The following is a 26,293-nucleotide window of genomic DNA, read 5'->3' as shown; positions in this document are numbered from 1 at the left end:
GTACTCATTTTGTTGTCATATAACCACAGTTTAGTAAATATTACTACATCATTTTCACATAGTTCTTTAATTAATGCTTCTAATTCAAATATTTTAATTCTTAAACTACATAATATGTTCAAAAAAAGAACTTTAATATTAAAATTACGATTGCCAATCTTTTTATTATAAATTCCATGTACTTATTCCAACCTTCTGTTACCTTTTGAAGATATTCTCTATATTTGTCGTCAATTTGTCGTTCTTATATACGTCCTTATTTATTCAAAACAAACTAATGACAAGATGTAATGGTAGTAAAACACATTGCGTCAAACTTCCAGTAACAATTGATATGATCACCAACGTCAAGAAATAAAACCTGTATGAACCAACAAGGAAATTAATAACAAGTACTTCATTTACAGTATGAAGAATAGAAAGTAACTTATGGAGAATATTCTCAAAATTATGAAGACAAAACAACAAGCCATTGAATTTCCTTATCGACAAATTTTCGCCACAAGGCAAAAAAAAATTTTGTCAGATCAGAATTATTACCAAATGTATAATGTACTAGTCAGGAAATCTTTCATAACCAAATCATCTGGAAGCTATATATATATATACATATGTACATGGTAATAGTACCTTAAAGGTAATCAACCTCAAAAACGGTGTTTCGTACACCGTATAGCGCTTATACTGGATTTATTTCAGATCACAAAAATATACAACCTGAAAGTAAGAGAGCAATATTAACGGAAGGAAATTGGTGGTGACGTGAAATTTGATATGAAAGTTAAGATGAATACTTTACAGCACATGAAAAACCACATATTACTCGTAATTTCAAAAGACCGTGTTTCACTAATTCGAGCTAATCAGGGTATTAAAAGGGGAACAACCTATAATTTTAAAATAAAGAATGCACTCAAACTTAATATAAATTACCACTTCTTGGAAACAACGGTATACAGAGTTACCACTAAAAGAAGTTATTAAATCCGCTGTTGACAGATAAAACAATACAATTTACTATGTCACAGAAAAAAAGCATGGAAATGTTTTATGAAAAAGTAGACAACAAATAAAGTACAAGAACTTCTTCAACTTTTAAAGAAAGACCAATGACGGTATAACAGTAAAAAATTGGGGAAGGGCAAAAAAGAAAATGTAGACAGGAAAAAGGAAAAAGTACAAAGGGAAACAAACAAAGGAAATCATTAAACGTTACCCATAAGTAGATAAAAGATAAAAATAAATCTGCGCATAAAAAAATTATCCGGAATAAAAGAGATTTAACCAAACGAATCAGGATGGAAGACACATTTTCAAAATATACCAATTTAAACAACAATTCTTTTTCAGCTTTTAGGTTTTGGGATCAAAAAATCCCTACAAATATACGATTAAAAGTGTTTTTAGTAGCAACTATAAAAGAAGGAATAGGGCAAATTTTGAATGGAAGATTCAAGTTATTTCATAAAATAAAACCTGAAAATGTACAATGAAATATTGGAAAGAACCAAACAAGAAATAAAGCGTTCGACCTTAAAAGCCGTATTAAAAGACAATTAGGTTTTCAAATAAGGAAATCGAAATCTAACTCAAAAGCTAAAATAGCAGCAACAAAGGTGAAAGCGTTAGATTAACCCTGATTGGAAGCGCGCCGAAATAGGTCGCCGAGAATCCTCTCGTAATGGGCTGCAATCAAATATTGCAAGGTCAAAATAAAATAATCCAGAATAACAATGAACAATTGAGAACAAATACAATACTGCCGAACACGCCGCAACCCATCCTACATGAATACAATAAGTTGCTTATCGGTATTCTGGATTAAAAAAACGTTGGATTAATAGGATCGGAAGCGCGTGTAAATGAATTCTGTCCAGTCGTGATCAATTATAATCAAATGCTGCAAAGTCAAAATAAAGTAATCTAATCTAAGCAAAGTCAAAATTTAATTAGAATAATAATAATGAGCAGTTTAGAACCAATTCACTACTGATGAACACCACGCAACATATTCTAGAAGAATACGTTAAAAGTATTTCTCGGATTAACGAAAATTTGGGTGCAAATTCTAAAAACTCAAAATTCTAAAAATTCAAAAAACTAAGCTTAGTTAAGGTAGAAGTAAAGGAAATATTTAGAGACATTCTTCTAACTAAAGAAAAAGAAACCGACAGAAATCTCCTCAATAACGAAAAAAATTCTTAAACTTCTATAAAAGTGAAAACCTGTCCTTTTCAAATATGGTAGAAGTTATCGTAATCGTCAGTTATCGTAAAAAATACAACAACGTTTTAAAATATGTTAGTCCCGAAAGTAGATACTAAAGAGTTAAATAATAAATAAACTACAGCAGAGCATTTGAAATCCTTCGTCCATGCCGCGAGTACCTGAACCTCAACATCTGACAAAGAGACCAAGCAAAGTAGCTAGAGAGCAATCATTGCATCATACAGCTTATGAAACGAATAAGTACCAATTGTAAACACCACTTCAATAGTAAGGTGAAAATCTTATTAAATGAGAAACTTATTAAAGAAGAAACACTCTTATCAAGAAAACCAAGCAACTAATAAAACTGAAAAGTATTTCACAGAGAACTTCCTAATTCAGTTGCATTATGAAACCTTCTAAATTGAACATTGAACATAACAAAATTGATATACGAAAATGAATATAACAAAACATCTGTGGGTCTTACAAAACTGCGATGTAGCAAAATTCATCGGAAGCAATAGAAATTGGCCATAACAGGATTGTCATAAGATTTAGTTAAAGAATATCTAGCTAAACTTCAACACAATTTCCAGGAGTTAATTTCAACACATAATTCAAGGGAGAAAGAAGTGTTCGACAAAGTTTCAAGTTTAGTTTTTTTGAACTGAAATATGTTGTTTCCGAAATTTCTCTTAACATGTTTAAGATTCCTTCGGAATTATAAAGTTTCATGCCAAACAACGGCAATGACTAAAAACGTTTTTTTTATTTTTAAATCCGAACTTTCGTTGATAACATATTTCGGGAAAACTGCTTAATGTATGTATTCTACTTAAATGAAAAATTATTTTATGCTTTAAAACACAGCTCTTATAAAATAATATTAATAAAGTTGGGTCAAACCAATGGTTTGTATTTTAGCACTTTTCCCTTCCACAAGTAAAAATACTGTTTTTAAAATACAGTCTATGTGTATCCACCATAAAATTATGTTCATTCATAAACGAAACTATTTCTAGGATTGAATATATTAAGGATGAACGATTTATGCATTCTTTGAAATAAAGCAAAAATCAATAAAAAATGGGTTTAACATAATGCTCGATTTTAATGGTTAATTGTGTGAGTTAAGAAAAATAATTTTTTTTTTAATGTCATGGAATTTACCGTTAGCTTTTTGCGTTTATAGAAATTTTAAAAATCTTGCGGTTTCGGAAATATAGGGCCTCAAAAATTCAAATTTTACAAATTTCAAGTGGCGATAACTTGAGAGGGGGTGGAGATGGAAAAAAATTTTCTTCTAACGAAATGAAGCATTTATTAGTGTCTAAAAGTTCCTAAAATTTCAGGCTTCTAGAGGCTGGGGTCTAGAAGATAAACAACATCAAAAATTTAGAAAAAACGGTCTTTAGATAACGGTAAATTTTAATGGATATATAATACATATAATATTTTGGTTTTCTAAAGTTAACCTATAGTATACCGCGCTATTGGAAGCAAGCCATTGCCTTTCTGCGCTTGCAAAATTTGAAAAATGCTTATGGTTTCACTGCACTAAATAGTTAAAAAATGGCATTTTTGGGGTTTTGGGGAGATATAATTCTAAATGGGGCGAGATAGATAAAAATTTTGTTCTACGGAAATAAGTTTCTAATAAAAATCTATGCAAGTAGTTAATTTCAGCTTTCTATCTTCAAGGATGTACAAGTTTTGTAAACAGACACACGGACAGACGGACGGACGAACGGACGGACGGAAAAACTCATACTACAAAAAAAAGTAAAAATAAGTTTTATAACAAGCTCATTACAATACTGCATACTTTATTATTACATCAAAAATGCAATTAGTTGCAATCAGAGCTAATATGGAAAATTTCATGTTATTTGAACTACAAAATTTGGTAACAAATGTTAGTCAGAAAAAGTGGATTTGCGTGTGAGTTTATCTTCTAAGAAAAATATGCAAAAAAATGTGCTCTAAGTTGAGTGGTGGGGGTGGTACATACAACAGATTTGTGACATTAACAAATGGCAATAACTTTTTAATTCCAACGTCATGCTCAAAGTCTGTCACTATAACACTTTGTTTGTAAATCTATTTTCCTAAAATTATTATCCTAATTTTTCTTTAAAATATCTATTAATAATAAATAAACATGTAATATTATTTACATATTATGTATATTGCGAATAGATAATTATTATTCCCTCTACGCTATATTGTGGAGGAATATGATATACTTTCTCTAAGTGGTGGCGCCCAGTAAGCTTGATTCACTAAACGTTCTCGTTAGGAGATTTAAGAAATTAAAAAAACAATATAAGATTTTTATAATATTTTTATTATGTTCGTCTTTCAATCAGTGAGGTCAGAAGATCAGGAATTACTAAAATCACTATAACTATAAAATTTAAATTATAATCTAATTTCAAACTTTAACCCTAACTTAAAATCTAGTAAAATATTTATTAAAATTTACTTTATTTTATGCAAAAAATCGAAAATGTACTTGTTCAAAAGTGTAGTTAAAATTTAGAAATTTCAACTTTAACGCAAAACTCATATGTTGCCAACATTTCAGTTAATGCTACACAAACATTTCATTTCAGTTCTATGCGATTCTACAGGTGTATCTGTGAAGGAAAATGGAATTGCCCTGCTTTTACTGTCCACTATACATTAAACTACAACAACAGTGAGATTATCACAAAAGCCAAAATTTTCGATGTCATGTATAAAATGTTAATTGAATATTAATGTAAACGAAAAACTAATCGCAGCCTTTTTAGCACTTTTCCAAAAAAATTTTGAAAAAAAGTGCTTATTAGTTTCACTCTGTCCGTCCGTCCGTCCGTCCGTCCGTCCGTCCGTCCGTCTGTCCGTTTGTCCGTCCATCCGTCCGTCCGTCCGTCCGTCCGTCCGTCCGTCTGTCCGTGTGTCTGTTTACGAAACTTCTATACCCTTGAAGATAGAAAGCTGAAATTTTATACATACATAGATCTTTACTAGAAACTTATTTTCGTAGAACAAAATTTTTATCTGTCTCCCCTCCTCTAGAAGTTATATCCCCCCAAAACCCTAAAAATGGCCTTTTTTAACTATTTGTTGCAATGAAACCATAAGCATTTTTCAAATTTTGAAAACGCAGAAAGGCAGCGGCTTGCTTCCCTTAGCGCGGTATACTATAGTCAAAATTTAGAAAAACAAAATGGCCGTTCAAATTTACCGTTATCTAAAGTCTTTTTTTTCCAAATTTTTGATTTCGTTTTTCTTCTAGACCCCAGCCTGTACAAGCTCGAAATTTTAGGAACCTTTAGGCATTAACAAATAGTTCATTTCGTTGGAAGAAAATTTTTTTCCATCTCCACCCCCTCTCAAGTTATCGCCTCTTCAAATTTGTAAAATTTGAATTTTTGACACCTTATATTTCCGAAACCGCAAGCTTTTTCAAATTTCTATAAACGCAAAAAGCTGACGGTAAATTCCGTGACATTAAAAAATATAACTATTTTTCTTAACTCACACAATTAACCCTTAAAATCAATCATTATGTCAATCTCACTTCATATTAATTTTTGCTTTATTTGAAACACTACATAAATCGTTCATCCTAAATATATGCAATCCTAGAAATAGTTTTGTATATGAATGAAAATAATTTTAATAGTGGGATAGGTATCCATAGATTGTTTTTAAAAGCAGAATTTTCACTTGTTGAAGGGAAAAGTGCTACAATACAAACCATTGGTTTGACCCAACTTTATTTTTTTTCCTTCTTCACTTGTAGGAGGAGCATAGGGCTAGTTCATGATATCTATCATGTCCTAGTTCCTATAGTCATAGAGAGTTAGCTAGGTAGGTAACTAGCCTACCGTAGTTTTTATTTATATTAAGTATTTGAGTTTATTAATATTTACTGTTTATTTTTCTTAGTCTTTAGTATCGAATATTGTGAATATTTGAAAATTACTTGTATAATATTTATTGGTATTCCATATTAAGTTATATAATATTGAATATAATTTTTATAGTGACCTGACAGGGGTTTGAACCCGAGACCCTTCGGTTAAAGGGCCGGTGCCATAACCACTGCACCAATGGTCAGGTTAAATATATCTTTAAAATGTAGGACGTAGCAGCTTCTAAAACATATATAGTGAATACATTACGTTTCATCAACAAACAAATTAATTTATAATATCAATTGTACAAATATTCAAAATTTCTTTTTTATTGAGAACTGCTATTGAAAATCAAAGAAATTAGAAGCTTTAACATAATGATGAAAAATAATGAGTCAAAAATTTAAATTATTCTAGCTTTCTAAGATGATAACTTGGAAGAGGAAAGGAGTATTTGAAAGGATTTTCTTTTACACAAAATAAATAACATTTATTAATTAGAATAACACATTAAAATCGACTTCTTTGGAAAAAAGTTGCTTGAGATTAAAGTTGATTTTTATGGCCATTTGGATATTGTAATTTTGTAGATATTGTTCCGCAATAGATGAAGCACTTTACTACCTTTCCTCTTTTACCAAATTTGAAAAATTTATGTCCCGATTTAATAAATTATTAAAATATCATAGGTTTTGTTTGATTTTTACAGCGGATTTAAAGTATAATTTTTTAAAATAAGTTTGTCGCGTGTTAGTATATAAAAAAACAACTTTCTATTCAAAAAGAAATTGAATGCAAAGGATTTACCCATTTTTACCGACCGTATTGTGTATACAAGTTTTCGATGGGAATACACTTCGCCATAGTAGGGAAGTGTAAATAAACTATTTTTAGCAACTTGTCGGTCTGTCGGTCTGTGTGTGCACGCGTGTATCTCAACTTCGGCTGAACTGATTTTGATTAAATTTTATGTGTAAGTTTATTTCGACTGTGGCACGGATTGTTCAACTTTTGTGATATATCAGGCCTCAGGAGCTGCAGTTTTTAGCAAGCCTGTTTCACATTTTTGAGCATTTTAAAGAAAATATTCAACCGATTTACTTGAAATTTCATACATAAGCTTCGCTCGACCGTCCGCGAAACCTCCAAACTTTTGGAAAAAATCAGGTGTCAGCAACTGGATGTTTACTGCGGGTCAAATATACATTTTTGCGTATATAAAGAGAAGTAATCAACCGATTTCATTGAAATTTAATATTTAAATTTTTCGTATTAAAACAATGAACATATATTTTTTTTGGAAAGATCAGGGCTCGAAAACTGATCTGCCCGCCGATTTTACATTTTTCACTATACCTACGGAACGAATTGATGGAATTTCTTCAAAATTGATATTTGAGTTCTGGTTGTTACCGAAATTAACTGAAATACAAATAATTATTGTTGTTAAAATACAAATAATTATTGTTGTTGATATTTTTAATTTGCAATGATTTAATTAACTATGATTATATTATTTTATTTTATTACAAAACTCTTTGCGTGTTCAGTTTTCCTTCTTTATTCAAATGTCATGCTAGTAATAATCTGTGTAAGTACAAGGCCACTATGCATTGTTCGATTTCATTATGTTAAAAATTAATGTAAAATTTTTCTAAAATCCTAAAATATTGTGTAAACTTTTTAAAGCTTGTAACATTACAATTAATTTTCTGGGAAATTTAACAAAAAAAGAAAAAAGAATTTTAATAGGAATTTGGAATCCTTTGAAAATAATTTCCGCTGCGTGGCCTAGTAAATATGTATTTATATGGCTATAATATAACCAATATAATTTAACTGTTTACATAACGAAGAACAATAAACAGTTGATTTTAAGACGTTATAAATCTATAAAGGTATAATATTTAGTAATAGAAGGTTCATAATTATGCAAAAAATATTTCTAAGATTGAAATTAGAATAACTTAAAAAGGAGTAAATAAATGTCGAACGAGGAGGTCCAACTTTTGTTCAATAGTTTTTTTTTAAAGCGAAAAATAATCATACTTGAAAATAAATTGAGAAAAAACATACGAAATATACCAAAATTAGCCCGATTGAAGTAGATCGTAAAATTGTTTTTTTTTTGTGGCGGCCTAATACTAATGGAGGCAGTGGTAGTTAAGAAGGTTGCAATTAAGATTTTTAGATGCAACGTAAATACGTTTTTGCCTGCTGTGATTCTGTTTCGTTTGCAAACGTCCAACTTGTGCTAATGAAAATAAACCTGCTCTTTCGGGTTGATGGGCTTTCGAAATTTGCCACTCTAATTATCACTTATTGGATTGCAAAATTTCTATTAAATTTTAGTGGAAATATTCGCACCGTCCTTTAAACATAATTGGGCTCGAATGTGTATTAGTTTCATTACAATAAATATTTTAATTATAATTTCTTATTTAAAATTCGTTTTCATTTTTTACAATTCGGTATTGGAAAATCTCAAAATAATAAATTTTTGAGATTAAAAATTGTAGCTCTTATATGAAAACTCTTATATAAGTTGATTGTCAGATGCGTTCGTATAATGTTATATTTATTTGAAATTACGGATAAACAAGAAATTATCGATTTTATTTTGAAAAATAATTCATTATAGTATTCTACGATTTGTTTATAAAAAGCAAGAGACTTTAAGTTCTTTATACATAGTGCTACTGAAAGAAATAAAAAGAAAAAAAAAAAAACAAAAAATTTTTTGAAACATATGAAGTGAATATAAGTAATACGAGTACTGTTTTCGGTTCATAAAATTATAGTTGAACCTACAAATAGTAGGACATGGCTGAGTGCCATAAGTGCAGAACAAAAATAAGATGCGAAAAATTGGATGCGCCGGCGTATGCAGTAAAATATTTCATAGCGGTTCAAAAAGTTCGGGAATTGATCAAGCCTCAAGCAACCTCTTAGACTCTAATAGAAACATTAAATACATATGTGATGATTGTGTTTTGTATATACAAAACGTAGATGGTGCTTCAAAAGATTGATAGCTTGGTAAAGAAAAATAATAATTCCTTAAGTGAATACAAAAATGAGTTTGAAAATGCGCTAAAAGAATGAGTTGGAACTCAAAAAATTATTGCAAGCAATTGAGAACAGGTATTATGAACGTAAAGAAAATATTAAATGTGATCAACAAAAAGAATTGGAAAAAGTTGCAAATTACTCAAGAAAGACAGTGAAAAATTAAATACTGTAATGAGCAATACATTAACGAAAAGTGATGAGCTGTGCACTGAAATAAAAAAATTTAATAATAACGAAAACAAAAAAATTAATGTAGGTCAGAATACTTCATTCTCCGATATCGTAAAACAAACCGCGAGTGTAAGCAAAATCATACCAGAAATGAAATCCACCATTCCACTGGTTATTAAACCCGTTAATAAACAAAATTGTAACAGTACGCGAATGGATCTAAACAAGAAGGTTGATTTCAAAGTCAAGAACATTGAAAATAGGAAGAATGGGATTATAATTGTTATAGCAGAAAATAACCAAGAAAAGAGTAAAATCAAAGAAGTGATTGAATGAAGTTTATAAAAATGAATGAATTAAAAAAATATGGAGAGGAAAGGTATAATGCTATTATAGAAATCGACAAGGAAACATTTCCTAAAGCATTAGAAAAAGAAAAAGTGTTAATTGGTTGAGAGCGCTGCAAGGTTTTCGACGTTGTGCAAGTACTTCGCTGTCTCAAGTGCAAGGGCTTTAATCACAAAGCTAACGAGTGAAAAAATTATGAAGCGTGCCTTAAATGTTTAGAACCCAATAGAACCAAAGAGTGCAAAAAAGACGAAATGAAAAAATGCATCAATTGTATTATGGCAAATAAAAGGTTGAATTTAAAATTAGATGAAAACCATGAAACCTTAAGCAAACTTTGCCCTGTCTACTAGAATAAACTTAGCGCTATTGAAAAGGAAGCTGGCTACTAGCAATTACTGCAAACAACTCAGGTTTAGACCAACACTACCATTGATTCCCATGTAAAGAAGTTTACCGATAATAAATTAAAAATAAGTTTTACTACCAAAGAATTATTAAACGACCGCAGTATTATGGGCGACGATAATAAGAACAGTACAAATGATAGTAGCACAATAAAAGTCATTGAAACACATAAAGAAAAAAATAAAAAAAAGAAAAAGTGCAATAATATATTAAAAATATTACCAAAACTATGGTCTCATAAGAGTAATTTTAGGAATAAAATTTGCAATAGCAAAACGTTTCAAATCAGTAGCTGTTCAAAATATACTAATTGGCAAAAGATTGAAACTTTATTTAAAGAAAATAAAAATTTAGCAAATCCTATAAATGCTATAACCACAGCGTCAAATGAAAGTAATAGAAACTCAAATAACACTTCTTTAAATTTTGCAGTCAGCAAGAAAACGTTAATAGATCCAATAGAACCGCCAATAGTAAAATTGACACATGCAATTAAATATTCAAACTGGGGCAAACGAGAAACTTTAAATCAAGAATGTCAAAAGACTAAAAAAACGTTTGTGGATCCAATAGCTCCGCCAATTGTTAAGTTAACCAAAAAAGCAATAGAAAGTGGTGATGAAATGTATGCTCTTTCAAGATTTAGAGAACATAGATCATATGATAATGTGAGATTATTTCTATCATATTTTTATAATAATGATGATGTTAGTTATGATGGTATGACGAAAATTAACTTCATACTTCTACTTGATCAAGAGGCGTTACCATCTAATTATGAGGAATTATGTAAGCTATATTACAAATACCATGAAAGAATAGGAATATCTAAGGAAAACGTTACAAAGGATCTTAAAGCATATAGACGATACATTAAAAATGGATATAGAGTATCTGCAAAAAGTTAGACAAAATTGGCAAAAATATATGACTCGTACACCGTTATGATTAAGTGTCCAAAAATATAATTAAAATAGGCGACATAAAAATTTTATATTTAAATATATACAGCATTAGAACTAAAATCGTAGAATTAGAAGCATTGATTACAGACTTGAACAACATTGATATAGTAGTCCTAACAGAGGTGTGGATTTATGAAAATGAAGTGTTTACGTATAACATTCCGGAATTTAATGCAGTGTATAACTGTAGAAATGGAAAACGAGGTTGAGGTACAGCAGTTTTGTTAAAAATAATATTTAGTTTAATGAAGTAATCAAAGAGACTTCACAGCTATTGAATTAACAATAAATACTTCACAGGTATTGAAATTCTTAATTCACAACCTAAGCTAAGAATTGGTGTGTTTTACAAAGCTCCAGCTGAAGATAATAACTTACTTATTGAATATTTAGAAAACAAACTTCTAAATAATTCAAATCATATATTTTTTGCTGATACTAACATAAATCTATTTGACAATTCAAACTTATCAAGTACGAAGACATGATTGCTACTTCTGGATATTATATCGTCAATACCATTCAAAGTACAAGGATTACCTCTCAATCAAGCACTCTGATTGACCACATTATCACAAATATAAGTGAAAAATATAATATTGGTTTTTCGATAGAAAACAACCCTCTATCAGATCATCAATTAGCCGTGGTTTCACTAAAAGCAATCAATGTGATAAAAATACCTATGAAAAATTGTACTATTAATAAAACCGATTACTCCAAGCTATGTAGTTTAGTGAAAAGTAAAATTGAAAATTTGAATGAAATAGATATTGAGACATTAATTAGAGCAATTCAAGAATCAAAAGAAGAGTGTACAAAAGTGATAACTATCAGAACGAGAAAAAATAGTTGGATGACAATATTTTTATGTGAAAAATTAAAAATTAGAATGTATTTTTTTTAGCACTTTTCCAAAAAATTTTTGAAAAAAAAGTGCTTATTAGTTTCACTCTGTCCGTCCGTCCGTCCGTCCGTCCGTCCGTCCGTCCGTCCGTCCGTCCGTCCGTCCGTCCGTCCGTCCGTCCGTCCGTCCGTCCGTCCGTCCGTCCGTGTGTCTGTTTACAAAACTTCTACACCCTTGAAGATAGAAAGCTGAAATTTTGTACGTACATAGATTTTTACTAGAAACTTATTTTCGTGGAACAAAATTTTTACCTATCTCCCCCCCTTTAGAAGTTATACCCCCCCAAAACCCTAAAAATGCCATTCTTTAAATATTTAGTGCAATGAAACCATAAGGATTTTTCAAATTTTGCAAACGCAGAAAGGCAGTGGCTTACTTCCCCTAGCGGGGTATACTAAAGGTTAACTTTAGAAAAACAAAATGGCCGCTCAAATTGACCGTTATCTAAAGTCCGTTTTTTCCAAATTTTTGATGTCGTTTATTTTCTAGACCCCAGCCTGTAGAAGCTTGAAATTTTATGGGCTTTTAGACATTAACAAATAGTTCATTTCGTTAGAAGAAAATTTTTTTCCATCTCCTTCCCCTCTCAAGTTATGGCCTCTTGAAATTTGTAAAATTTGAATTTTTGACACCTTATATTTCCGAAACCGCAAGCTTTTTCAAATTTCTATAAACATAAAAAGCTAACGGTAAATTCCATGAAATTAAAAAATATAATTATTTTTCTTAACTCACATAATTAAACCTTAAAATCGAGCATTATGTTAACCCCTTTTTATATTAATTTTTGCTTTATTTCAAACACTGCATATATGCGTCATCCTAAATATATGCAATTCTAGAAATAGTTTTGTATATGAATGAAAATAATTTTAATAGTTTGATAGGTATACATAGACTGTATTTAAAAGCAGAATTTTCACTTGCTGAAGGGAAAAGTGCTACAATACAAACCATTGGTTTGACCCAACTTTATTTATAATGCACATTAAAAAGACCCGAACAATTCTGAAAAGAGATTAAAATATATTAATTAAAAAAAAAGTAACAAAACTAATTAAAGAAGCACAAAACAAACACATTATTGTGAATGTTGATTAAGCAGGAAGTGATTCTAGGAAACTGTGGAAAGTAATAAATAATACAATTAGGAATATGACTGATGAAAAAACGAAAAGTATTGCTAACATTGTTAGAGAAAATGGCATGAAAACTAATAATGAAAATGACACAGCAGAGTGCTTAAATAAATACTTCAATAATATAGGTGAATCTATGGTAGCTCAAATCTTGAAAACTGCAGCTACAAACGTAAATGCACAAAATATTCATAATAATAAGACCTTGTTTCTAACTCCGGTTACAGAACATGAAATTTACAAAATAATTATGAACTTAAACAAAAATGCAGCACCATGTTTAGATAAAGTAACAGTAAAAGATCTTCAGGAATTGGTTGATATAATAAAAGGACCTATTTCAAATATAATAAACAAATGCTTTTTGGAAGGAGTTTTTCCTGAATCTCTAAAAAGAGCCTATATTGTTCCAATTCATAAATCTGGATCAAAGGAAGAATGTGGCAATTAGAGACCTATTTCAATTTTAAACTCCATATCCAAAATATTTGAGAAGGCTATTAACGAAAGGATCAGAAATTTCATAACACAAACCATTGGCTTTGATAAAAACCAACACGGTTTTTTGGAAAAAAATGGAACAGAGTCAGCAATTGCAGCAACTCTTGATCAAGTATATGATGCTTTAGATGATGGTTTTTATGTTGGTGCAGTGTTTATTGATTTAAGGAAAGCGTTTGATGTAGTTAACCATTCGAGATTAATCGATTTTTTAGAAATAACGGGGATACATGGCATCTAACTAATAGAACACAATGTGTAAAAAGTAAGGAAGTGATAAGCGACGAATAAGTAATAAAAACAGGTGTTCCACAAGGTTCAATGCTGGGTCCACTTCTTTATTTGGTATATATAAGGAATTTTCCGAAAAATAACATTACATCAGATTACAATATATATGCCGATGATACCAACTTAATTGCAAAAGCTAATGATCGAATTATGAATGAAAATTTAACAATGATCGAATTAGAACAGATATTGAATAAAGATTTGGAAACCTTATGCAGCTGGCTGGATAATAATGAGCTATGCATAAACGCAAATAAAACAAACTATATTATATTTAAAACGCAAAATAAAAAATATGACAACATAATCGTCAAGATAAGGAATAACATTATTCAAAAAGTACTCGATACCAAATATTTGGGTATGTACATTGATGAAAATCTAAATTGGGAACAACATACTGAATATTTAAAGAAAAAAACAGTCCCTATTAGTATAGCTGTCAAAAATGCGGGTGGTATTCCGAAAGAGGCGGCTAAACCTGTTTACAATGGTCATATCATGTCAAGAATTAGATATAATATATGTAGTTGGAGTCATAGTACAAAATTTCAAGTAAATCAGGTTGGTATTGTTATAAATAAAACCCTAAAAACGTTATTCAAACTTAACCCCAGGACTCGTACTAGGGATTTGTGCAAAATAACCATAAATAATAATGTCAAATCAAAACTATCATTGCAACATAGGGAAAATATGCATGACCATTATATACTAGATATAGCAGAAATATAGAAATTCCCAGAGCCAGGACAGCCAAAAAACATTATAATTTAAAATGTAGTGCAATTAGGCATCTCTTCCAATAGAAATCAAAAATTGTAGAAATTTAGAGTTATTTAAAGATAAGCTTAAAAATTATATTAGAAATTTAGAAATTAAGTAACCAATTTAATTTAATAATAATAAAAATAATTATAAGAATACAATATTATTACTAATAAGTTTTATTTTGTATAATTTTTAAATTTAATTTTTAAGTTAAAAATTTGTTCTGTCTAAAAAAATATGTATCTGTATATTCATTCTTTAATTTTAAGTTATGTAAAATGTTTGAGCTAAACATAAATAAATAAATAAATACATAATTGTTAAAATATTTAAATAAATTTTGAATTAATCTATCATAATAATAGTGTTGTAAAAAATTAATTTCTTATACATAATTTACACTGTTTTTGTAAAATTATCTGAAATTAATAATAAATAAAATTGAAAAAAAAAACATCTATCAGGTAGAGTATTTTCACAACTAGCCAAAAATATTTAAGATTATTTTGAAATGAAAATTGTAATATTAAAATAAAAACTCTTACGGTGTTTGCAATATTTATGGCATAAGAACAGAATATTACAGGATACATCAAATAAGATTTGCTCTTGTGGTGACATATTAGTAATTGTATGTTTGCATATACTGAGAAAAATATTATCCGAATTAGATATCTTTTTATAATCAAAACGGACACAAGCTATATGTACATATATCTGAAATCACGACACCTTATAGCTAATTTTGAAATAAATGTATTTCTTACCACTTTATTTTTATTTTGAATATAATTCAAAGCAGTTTTAGAAATATAATGTTTTCAAATTAGTTGTACTTTCAAGCCATTTAGGAAGATAAATTATCAATTAATAAATAGGCTATCTAGTAAAAAAATCTGATGTCGTCAGCACATAACCGACCGCAATGTGTATTGTCTACTTAAGTAAACGTGCTACAGAATATTATAAAAATATCTGTTAAATACTTCTTTCCAATTTTTAGGACAGCTTATAGTTAACTTACCTAGAAAAATGTCAATTTGGCTCTTTGTAAAGTTTCACTTTGTGCTATCCGAATTCCCTGAAATGCTCGCCAGTTAGTATCGGTAACAACCAGAACTCAAAAATCAAATTTCAAGAAATTCCATCAATTCGTTCCGTAGAATGTAAAATCGGCCCGTAGATCAGTTTTCGAGCCCTAATCTTTCCAAATAATTTATATGTTAATTGTTTTGGTACGAAAAATTTAAATATTAAATTTTAATGAAATCGGTTGATTATTTCTCTTTATATACGCAAAAATGTATATTTAACCCGTAGTAAACGTCCAGTTGCTGATACCTGATTTCTTCCAAAAGTTAGGAAGTTTCGCGGACGGCCCAGCGAGTCTTATATATGAAATTTCAAGCAAACCGGTTAAATATTTTCTTCAAAATGGTCAAAAATGTAAAACAAGCACGCTAAAAAGTGCAGTTTCCGAAGCCCAATATACCTCACAAGTTGATCAATCCGTGCCACGGTCGAAATAAACTTATACATAAAATTTCATCAAAATCAGTCCACCTGAACTTGAGATAAACGCGTGCACACACAGACCGACAGACCAGCAGAACGACAGACCGACGGACCGACAAACAGACAGACCGACAGGTTGCTAAAAATAGTATATCTACACTTCTCTACTATGGAGAAGTGTATTCCCATCAAAAACTCGATATGCAAAATTTGTTGCCATCACATAACCTATCTATTGTATACACAATACGGTCGGTAAAAACATTTCTGAATAAGCTAAAATAGTGTCGTTTTCAAAAATGAAAGTGTTTCTCAAAAGTATACACTTTATTTCATATTTTAATATTACTTTATATATATTTTCAGATTAATATTACATTATAATATTAATGTGATATATATTTTAGTATAAAAAGTAATATATGAGTACCTAAACAATATTTATAATTACCTTTTTAAGATAATTAATATTTACTTGGTAGCTTTATTTCATTTACGTTTTTAGTTTCACTTCATTAAATTTATAACATATATATGTACATATACATATAGATGTATTTATATTTATTATTTTCGAAATTGCTATGCATTATATCCATTTTAACCATAGTTTATCTATATAATTGAACAAATTATAACCCGTGTGACTATAAGATGCATTGAAATGTGTTTATATTATAAAATAAAAATAAAAATTATTTCTACTTTGCGTAAAAATATTACGATCCATATGCAATTTTTCTAGCACGTCATGTATTTTGATGACCGGAAATTAAGTGACGTCAAAAGAAACTCGCCGTAAGGGCATTTGCTAAGCTCATTTTTAATAACCGATTCAAGAGTTTCAAAGAGGCGCCTTCAGAAAATTACTAGCAGCTAATTTTTAGATTTATTATTAAAAACTTGAATTTTTTTGACAAAAGGTATTCATTTCATAAACATTACTGTTGTTCATTTTTATTTTCATTAATTTGTTCGATTTAATTATGTTAAAAATTAATGTAAAATTTATCTAAAATCCTAAAATAGTGTGTAAACTTATTAAAGCTTGAAATCTTCTACATTAATTAAATGACAGCAAACTTAATACTTAGACCTTCCAAATTTGTTCGTAAAGTGTAACTTGTGAGAAGAAGAAAAACTTGTATATGTCACTTTAAAAGAATTAATTTTGTTGTGAATTTGAGTTCAAAATTATAAGCACATGTATATGCACGTTTTTTTTTTATTTTTAATTACATACGTCCAAAAAATCATACATAGCTATAATTTTTTTTATATCATCAAAATTATACATGTTGGCACTAAATAAAAACATATTTTATCATGATTATTTTTAATTAGATACTCAAACTTTTTAAAATAATATATATACTTATATATAAAATTCATTAACAAAACGTTTCTGAGAATAATTTATGTATACTCTTTCTTTATCACAGTAGATACTTCTTTAATTTTCACTATCTATCTTTCTTTTCTAATTAAAGACATATAGGTTCAAACGTAATTTCATTCTATACGATTGTGGCAAAACATTAGCCTAAATATTTATTATGTGTCACTGTGTTAAATATAATGCGTACATATAACAATTTCCAATTTCTTCAATGTTGTGAAAAAATCTTGCATTTAATTCTGTAAATTTTGCTAAATTTATTACAAGAAACTTATATATATATTTTGTAGAACTGTCTTTGCCTCTCCAAAGTCTATTCAAGCCTCAGTGACAATTTTAGAAAATCTTCATGTGATATTAGAAAAGACGTCGCAAGACGATATTAAAACGGATATTTTGCCATTGCTTTTTAACGCACTCGAAAGCAATACCATTCAGGTGCAGGTAAGACATGATTTTTGTACATTTTACGATTTATAATTTTTCAAACATAAAAACTTCTAAAATGATCAATTAAGCTTGACGGATTATGGACTAATTAATTTTAAGCTAAACGTTTTTGGAATTCTTTAACGAAAGAGAAAAAATAATAATGAGGATTTTTTAATTGAAAATATCAACAACAATTAATTGAATTGAATTTAAAGCAAATAAAGTTGGGTCAAACCAATGGTTTGTATTTTAGCACTTTTCCCTTCAACAAGTGAAAATTCTGCTTCTAAATACAGTCTATATATACTTAGGATGTATATTTAGGATGATGCATATATGCGGTCTTTGAAATAAAGCAAAATTTAATATAAAGTAGGGTTGACATGATGCTCGATTTTAACGTTTAATTGTGTGAGTTAAAAAAAATAATTATATTTTTTAATGTCATGGAACTTACCGTTAGCTTTTTGCGTTTATAGAAATTTGAAAAAGCTTGCGGTTTAGGAAATATAAGGTGTCAAAAATTCAAATTTTAGAAATTTCAAGAGGCGATAACTTGATAGGGGGTGGATATGGAAAAAAATTGTCCTCTAACGAAATGAAGCACTTATTAGTGTCTAAAAGCCCCAAATTTTAAGCTTCTACAGGCTGGGGTCTAGAAGAAAAACGACATCAAAAATTTGGAAAAAAAGGACTTTAGATAACGGTAAATTTGAACGACCATTTTGTTCACCACGCTGCCTTTCTGAGTTTGCAAAATTTGAAAAATGCTTATGGTTTCATTGCAACAAATATTTAAAAAAGGCCATTTTAAGGGATTTGGGGGGTACAGTTTCTAGAGAGGGGGAGACAGTTAAAAATTTTGTTCTACAGAAATAAATTTCTAGTAAAGGTCTATGTACGTATTAAATTTCAGCTTTCTATCTTCAAGGGTGTAGAAGTTTTGTAAACAGACACACGGACAGACGGACGGACGAACGAACAGAGTGAAACTAATAAGCACTTTTTTTCAAAAAAAGTTAAAATTACACATAAAACGAGCGCATTTGAAAACTTTTCTTCCAAATTAGTGTTAGTCTTACATGTATTTTAAAATAAATTATTTTAAGTTAACTTTAAGTCAAGCTTAAAGTTGGTTTTCGCTTAAAGAAAAGTAACTATGTTTCTTGGAAGATGTAAAATCCAAAAATAAATGTATGAAACACATATCAGACCTTAGTATAACCATCAGGAGCTTGCAAAAAATTATTTTTATTTATAAAATATACATATTTGTATATACATATACATGCAAAAGAAATAAAGTACTCGGGTTAATTGCTTACATAAGTACTTACAATAGGCATTTTGTGTCGAAAAATTCTCTTTTTACTGAATCGATTCATTTGAAGCAATTAATCTTAGTAAATTTAATAGCTTATTTTTATTTAATAATTAATTTCGCTCATTAGAATTTTTCTGGACGCACGTAAGATTTGATTAGCCTTTACAAGATCGTTTTGAAAAAAGTCATTACATAAAAAAAAGGAAGAATTTTCCATATTTCGTAGAGCATGTTTTGTTTTAAAAATCCTAAAACTCAGTCCTATGCAATAAAGTTGTATAAGACCAGATAATTTTTTCAGATAGTTTTGTTAGATTTAATTCTTGCCCCAATTTTTCAACTTTCAAACTTTTAATATACATATTTATGTATATGGTAATTATATACATAATATATTATTTTTTTTCAAAGGTATGTAAATACATATAAGTATATAGGTACATATGTATATGTAAATGTTCAGTTCTTTTGAGAAAATTTATTTTGTAGTATTTTGTAAGGCTGGTCAAGAAATTTTTCATTATTTTGCTATCATGTTAGTGAAACTTTAAAAACGGCATTTTCTCAAATAAAACATATCCTTTTTGATAAATTTCCCAAAATTTTTTATACCTTCTCTCTAAGTTTACCCTTTCTTTTTACAAAATATTAAAAGTAAATAAATATTTTAATAACTACTAACTTATAACAAGGCCTTTCAATTACTGGTTTCAACTTCAATTTTTTTCGGATGGGAAGCAAATAAAGTTGGATCAAATCAATGATTTGTAATATAAAAATTCTATGAACCTTGAACAAGTGGAAATACTGCTTTTCAAAACAATCTATGCAAGGTATTCCTACTATACTATTAAAATTACTTTATATATGAAACTATTTCAAAGATTGCATACATTTAAGATGAACGATTTATGCTACCTTTGAAATAAAGCAAAAGTAAATTTATAGAGGTGTTAACATAAAGCTCGATTTTAAGGGTTAATTGCCTGAGTTAAGAAAAAATTAAATTTCAGACTTCCACATCTTGGGGTCTAGAAAAAAACGACAAAAAAAATTTGGGAAAAACGGATTTTAGATAACGGAAAATTTTAACGGTCATTTTGTTTTTTTAAACTTCAAATATAGTATACCGCGGTAGAAGAAGCCAGCCAGTATATCCCTGTGTTTGCAAAATTTGAAAAATGCTTATCGTTCCACTGCGATAAATATTTAAAAAATGCCATTTTTAAATTTCGTGAAAATTCGTAAAAATCGCAGTATATTGAAAACCGTTTAGATATTACAACTAGTTCCAAACAAAAATTTTGCTTATGTAAGACAGGCGCGTGATTTAGAAATCTCAGAATAAGGGCTTTCTTGTGAATATCTACATTAGTTAAAATCTGTTTAGATATGGGAATCACATGACTTTAAAGTTCAAAAAATTTGAAATTGTAACATTTCATTTAAAAAGAAAAAGTTAATTTTCTAAGTGCCGCAACATGAGTGTTTTCCCCAATTTTAGCACAGCCCTAAGTTTTAATTCAGATTCGCAGATATTTTTAAAACATAACTTAAGTAAACTTAACTAAACTTTAACTTAGCAACAACTTAACTAAACTGAAGAAAATAGGAATTGCCTAACAATAACGTTTTTATGACTACATGTATTATATATGTATGTATGTACATGCATGGACTTGTTATAATGCTATAATGTATAACATACTGAGCAGATCGATAAAGTGGTACTCTCAGCTCTGATTTGGTTCACTCAGAAAACTTAGTTTGATACTTTAAAACTTTCATTACTGCCTTGTACCAAAGACCCATATATTTAATTATATATGGGCTTTGCTTATGCTAACTAGGACGGTATTAAGAAATTAAAATTACTCAAAAATTGAATACAAAAACAAAAAAAATATTTGAATCGGAATTCGGAATATATCGGAATAAAAAACATTAAGCATTGTGTTTGTTGATTCGGAAAATAGTTCCTGCTTAGTTTTGGCGGCTTGATAGACCTATTGGGTATTAATAGGTACATAAATATAAAAATTAGGTATGTACATAAATAAGTATATATAATGAGAACAAATGAAGGTTTGTTTTACACCATTGAAGGCAGTATAAAACCGTAATGAGTTGTGATGTACTTTGCCGTATCTTCATTAAAAATATTTCTTTTTTTTTTTTTTACCGAGAGGAGGGGTGAAAAATCTCGAAAGACACTGCCAGACGAAAAGCAGTAGTGTGAAACTTTAATCCACTAAAAAACACCCTCCTCAAAATAAACTATAAAACTAGTCGGAACGACTAACCATTAATTTTGCTCTAACTTTTTTGATTATTTACAAGTTTTTGATCTGGCACAATAGTGTACTAAGTACTCATTGTTCCAGATAAAAAGCCTTAAACTAACTCGAGAGGTCTCGTACGTTTAAGTCTCCTAACAAAGTTTTGATTGTCAACCAATCGAGCCGCCTCAATGTTGACATGATTGGATAAACTCATTTTATGATTGGCTGCTTGCTTTTTAATTTCGTCTGTGACATTTAGGATCGTGAGATCCCTGTGTATATCGGCATTACGGACATACCAAGGGGCGTTTACAATATCCCGTAATACTCTATTTCAAAATATTTGTATAGATTGGATATGAGTCTGCGCAGCGCAGCCCCACAACTGAATACCGTAAGCCCAGACAGGCTTAAATATTTGATTATATATCAAAACTTTGTTGTATATTGTCAATTTAGAACGCCTCCCCAAAAGCCATTCAAACTTTCTGTATTCCTCCTCTAGTTGAGATCTCTTTTTCTTTATGTGCTCCTTCCATCTGAGCTTCGCGTCCAACGTCATTCCCAAATACTTCGCCGTGTTTGCGGACGGAATTAAGACGCTATTTATTTGAACCGAAAATGAATTGTCAATTTTGCTATTAGTGAAACTTACATGTACTGATTTCACCTCGTTAAGTTTTATATTCCATTTTCTAGTCCATTTTGAGATCTCATCACTGGCCTTTGCAATTTTTGTGTAGATTCATTTTCATTTCGTCCAATTGCGATAACTGATGTATCATCAGCAAATGTAGCTGTTGTCACTCATTCCGATTCAAGAATATCACACGTGTATAGCAAGTATAATATCGGGCCCAGTATACTCCCCCGACTTGATATCCCTAAGCGAAGAGTACTCGTCTTCGATTCGAGCAGGTCAACATACTGCCTTGGTAGTAATCGCTTAAGTTTTTTTATTAATCCACAATGCCAAACCTTATCGAAGGTCTGGGCTACGTCCAAAAATATGATAGAACATACTGCTTTTTCTTCCAGTGATTAGGTCAGTTATTCTATGAATCTGATCTATGGTTGAGTGGTTCCGGCGAAAACCAAATTGATGATTCGGGATTAACCTTTTGCTTTCAATTATAGGCTGAAGTCTTCTCAATAAAAGTTTCTCTAGCAGTTTTGAAGTAATAGGCAACAATGAGATTGGTCTATAAGAAGTCGCCCTGTCTAGTTTCCCAGGTTTGTGCAGCATGATTATCTCCGCAACTTTCCAAATTTCAGGCACGTAATTGAACCTTATACACGCATTTATATAGGCGCGTAAGCATCGTTATACCCCTTTTGGGTAATTCTTTCAAAATATCGCTATCCCTAACAAAAGCAGATTCCTCATTTTTATACACGCTCCGGCTGTCATGCGGGCAGAATATGTCGGCTAATCTTTGTTTTTAATAGGAGTGAGATGTTTGATAGGTTGCTTCATTTTCTTTGTTGTTTCAGTGAGTAATTGGTTTTCTCACACGTCGACAAATTTTGAACATAATCAGCAACCGAATCCTCTTTGTATATTCTAATACAGCGTCTTAGTTGCTGCGCTTCGCGATTATATCTGGTTTTATCAGCAAGATCACGCGTTTGCTGCCACTTTTTTCTCGCCCGCCTGCTTCGTTTTACTTTCGCTAGTATATGTGGGGGATAGTTAATGCCCCCCCTCCTAATAACGTTAATTTTGGAACTACTCCAAGCCGCATTTTGAATCATTTTAGTAAAGTTTTCGGCCTCCTCATCAATGTGCTGGGTCGTTCTTATTCTTTTCCTTAGATCTATTTATCGTTCAATCTCTAAGCGAAATCTTGACCAATCTGTAGTTCCATTTGTTAGCGCAGGCTTCGCTCTTTTCATAACTATATTTTCCTTAAGTACAGGAATAAGCACCGAATGATCGGAGTTAAGATCGCAGTTATCATGTACCTCGATAAAATTTTTCGCAATCCGTTTCGTTATGAAGAAATCTATTAAATCTGGATACTTATTAACATCGGTTGGCCAATACGTTGGCTTCGCAGTAGAATGAAAAAGGCACCCCGTGCCGCCAATTGCTGTCCTAAGTTCTCTTCCTCTAGTTGAAGTATGCCTTGAACTCCAATCAGTGTGCTTGGCGTTAAAGTCACTCCCCAATATAAATCTATCTCCTTGGTCTGTCAGAACGCCTTGAAACATTTTCTTTTATTATTGCACCACATTTTCTTTTATTATTATCGCCGCTCAGCCCTTCGCTATATTTCCAGGATTGTTCGAGTTGTAAATTCTATAACCTGGAAACCGAATCCTGCTTCTTAAGGTCATATGTGTTTCAGTTACGAGGCACACGTCTATATTCTGTGTATGCAGAAAAACTTCAAGCATGTCCTTTTTATTTGCAATACCATTGCAATTCCATGTTGCAATGTTTTAAAATTACCTCGTGCCATCATTTACCAGGTTTTTTGTATTCGATTTTTTCCCTTCGCTCTCTAAAATGCTCAATCTCTGAGAGATTTTGTCCATCATATCTAGCATGTTCTGCATCATATTTTGCATTTTATACAAAACATTCACGTCACTGGCCCTTGCTTTATTGCTCGTGCCACCGTCATCAGTTTTCGTTTGAAGAACGTCCCTATATGTTACATCTTTTGAGCCTATTCTCGTGGCGAATTTCCTCGGTAGCCGTTCAGAATTCTTCAAGTTGTTGTTGCTGTTCTTATTTCTACATTTTTGCAGTTCCTTAGCTGCAAGGCATCCCCTATAGTTTGCTAGGTGGGCCTCCAAGCAATTGGAACACTTTGCTGCAGTACTCTTACACTTACTACAATCTGATGTTAAGTGCCTGCCTACACATTTCGGTTCAGTCTAGCAAAATTTTTGTGTATGCCCATACCTTTGACACCTTTTACACTGCGGAATGGTCCTATCCTTTCGAAGTGCCTCTATCCTAACTTTCATCCTGTTTATGTAATCGATTTCATAAATTTTTTTCATTTCTTCTTCATTTGAGAATGTTAACATAAACAGCGGTAGAGGTACCATAATGTTTTTCCCATTTTCTTTCATTTTTTTAATTTTATTGATTACATCTAAGATCTTGTAACCCCTAGAACTTAGGTCTTCCCTTATATCTTCCAGTTTACAACTGGGTGAAGACCTCTTACCATGACATTTATTGGTCTGGCCTGCTTGTTTTCATAGATATGCCATTCTAATCCAGATCCATTCATGGCTCTGGTAAAATTCCTGTAGTCCATTTCGGAATTTACAATAAGCTTAAATTGATTGTTATTCATCATTTTAACCTTATAATTGATGTCCTTATTTTTCAATGTTGACTCTATTTGATTATAGTCAACCACATTACTTATGACTACTGGAGGCGGTTTAGAGTTTTTCGTGACATTGCCTCGACTTTTAGAATCAGGAACATCCGCTTTCTCAGGGTTGATCGTCACCTGAACCACTTCCGGAGACGATTCCGCTTTTCGTTTTTTACTGGTCCTCTTTTGCTTTAGGATCCAATCTGTTTCTCTGGCGAGTTCTTCCTCATCTGTTGAGTAGGCGCCCAAGATTGACCTCACCTGCTTTGCTTGTGGTGCAGCGTCCTTTTCTTTATGACTACTCCCATTAGACATATTGTTTGTAATTTGCCCATGTTTCTCTTTCTTTAGCTTCTCATTCTCAGCCCTCAGTTAAAGAACCTCGTTTTTCAAAGCCACACAGAGCTGTTCTAGTTGGCTAATCCTTTTATGTATGTCAGCATTCTGATCATCACTTTTTTTGGCTTGAGCTTTACTCATGTTTATATCTTTATTGGTCTGTGGAGTTTGAATGTTCGGTAGTCCACCTTCTATATTTTTATTCTTTTCTAAAATCCGCACATCAGATGTAGGTGGTGAACGCCGGGTTTTCGCGTTCCTCCTGAACGGATCAATCAAATGCAATAAATGGCTCTGTCCAGAATCCGTAGAGCCGACCTCCGAAGAGGGTGGATTCTCCAACGTAGTTGAATTACCATCAAATTCTGCATTTTATACCTACTGCCAGGATTCAAAAACTGCCGTCCCTCAGGGATTAGACGCAGACCAGGGGGCCGCCTATTCTAGGTCAGACGCTTCTGGATTTACCGCTCGCCCACTTCCTAACCAATGAAACCCGGATTAAGCGCCGAGTACTCGCTTTCACCCACTCTCGTCAGCCTTACTAAGTAAGTTGCCCAGGAGACACCCGGCAGATAACTATGTTACCTACCTTCTAGGAGGTAAGAGTTGGATTTGTTGGCAGAGCTGATGTTTTCAGAGGGCATTTCCTAGCATTTTCAGCTTCACATGTTAGGAAAATGTGAGACTGATTAGGACCCATGCCAACTTCTGTCCCCCCAGTCATTAAAAATATAATATAAATATACAAATATAATTCCAAATGTACAACACCTTATGTACTCTTATGCTGTACAACACCGACTTCTTTGCTGATTCACTTCTAAAAAATTAAATCTTAAAGTTGAAAACATGAGATTTGCACATAGGTTCCAAAAAAAGGATCCGGATTATATGGGATAATAGCAACCCTCTTTATACTCGTACCAACGTATGTTCGAAGGGAATACTATATTTGCCTTACTG

General features: G+C 30.9%; 1 protein-coding gene across 1 annotated transcript in view; it reads left to right on the top strand.

The window, feature by feature from the left end:
- The window catches only part of LOC129613885 (SCY1-like protein 2), a 125,508-nt gene that overhangs the window by 34,147 nt on the left and 65,068 nt on the right, over window positions 1–26,293 (top strand). Inside the window, exon 4 of the mRNA XM_055528193.1 lies at window positions 17,897–18,050. Within this exon, the coding sequence (XP_055384168.1) occupies window positions 17,897–18,050 (154 nt within the window). The remainder of the gene's footprint in view (window positions 1–17,896; window positions 18,051–26,293) is intronic.

The sequence above is a fragment of the Condylostylus longicornis genome, unplaced genomic scaffold (genome assembly GCF_029603195.1).
Source record: "Condylostylus longicornis isolate FDR11 unplaced genomic scaffold, ASM2960319v2 ptg000094l, whole genome shotgun sequence".
NCBI lineage: Eukaryota > Metazoa > Arthropoda > Insecta > Diptera > Dolichopodidae > Condylostylus > Condylostylus longicornis.
The sequence above is the reverse complement of the archived record's forward strand: the minus strand, read 5'-3'. Positions and strand labels throughout refer to the sequence as shown.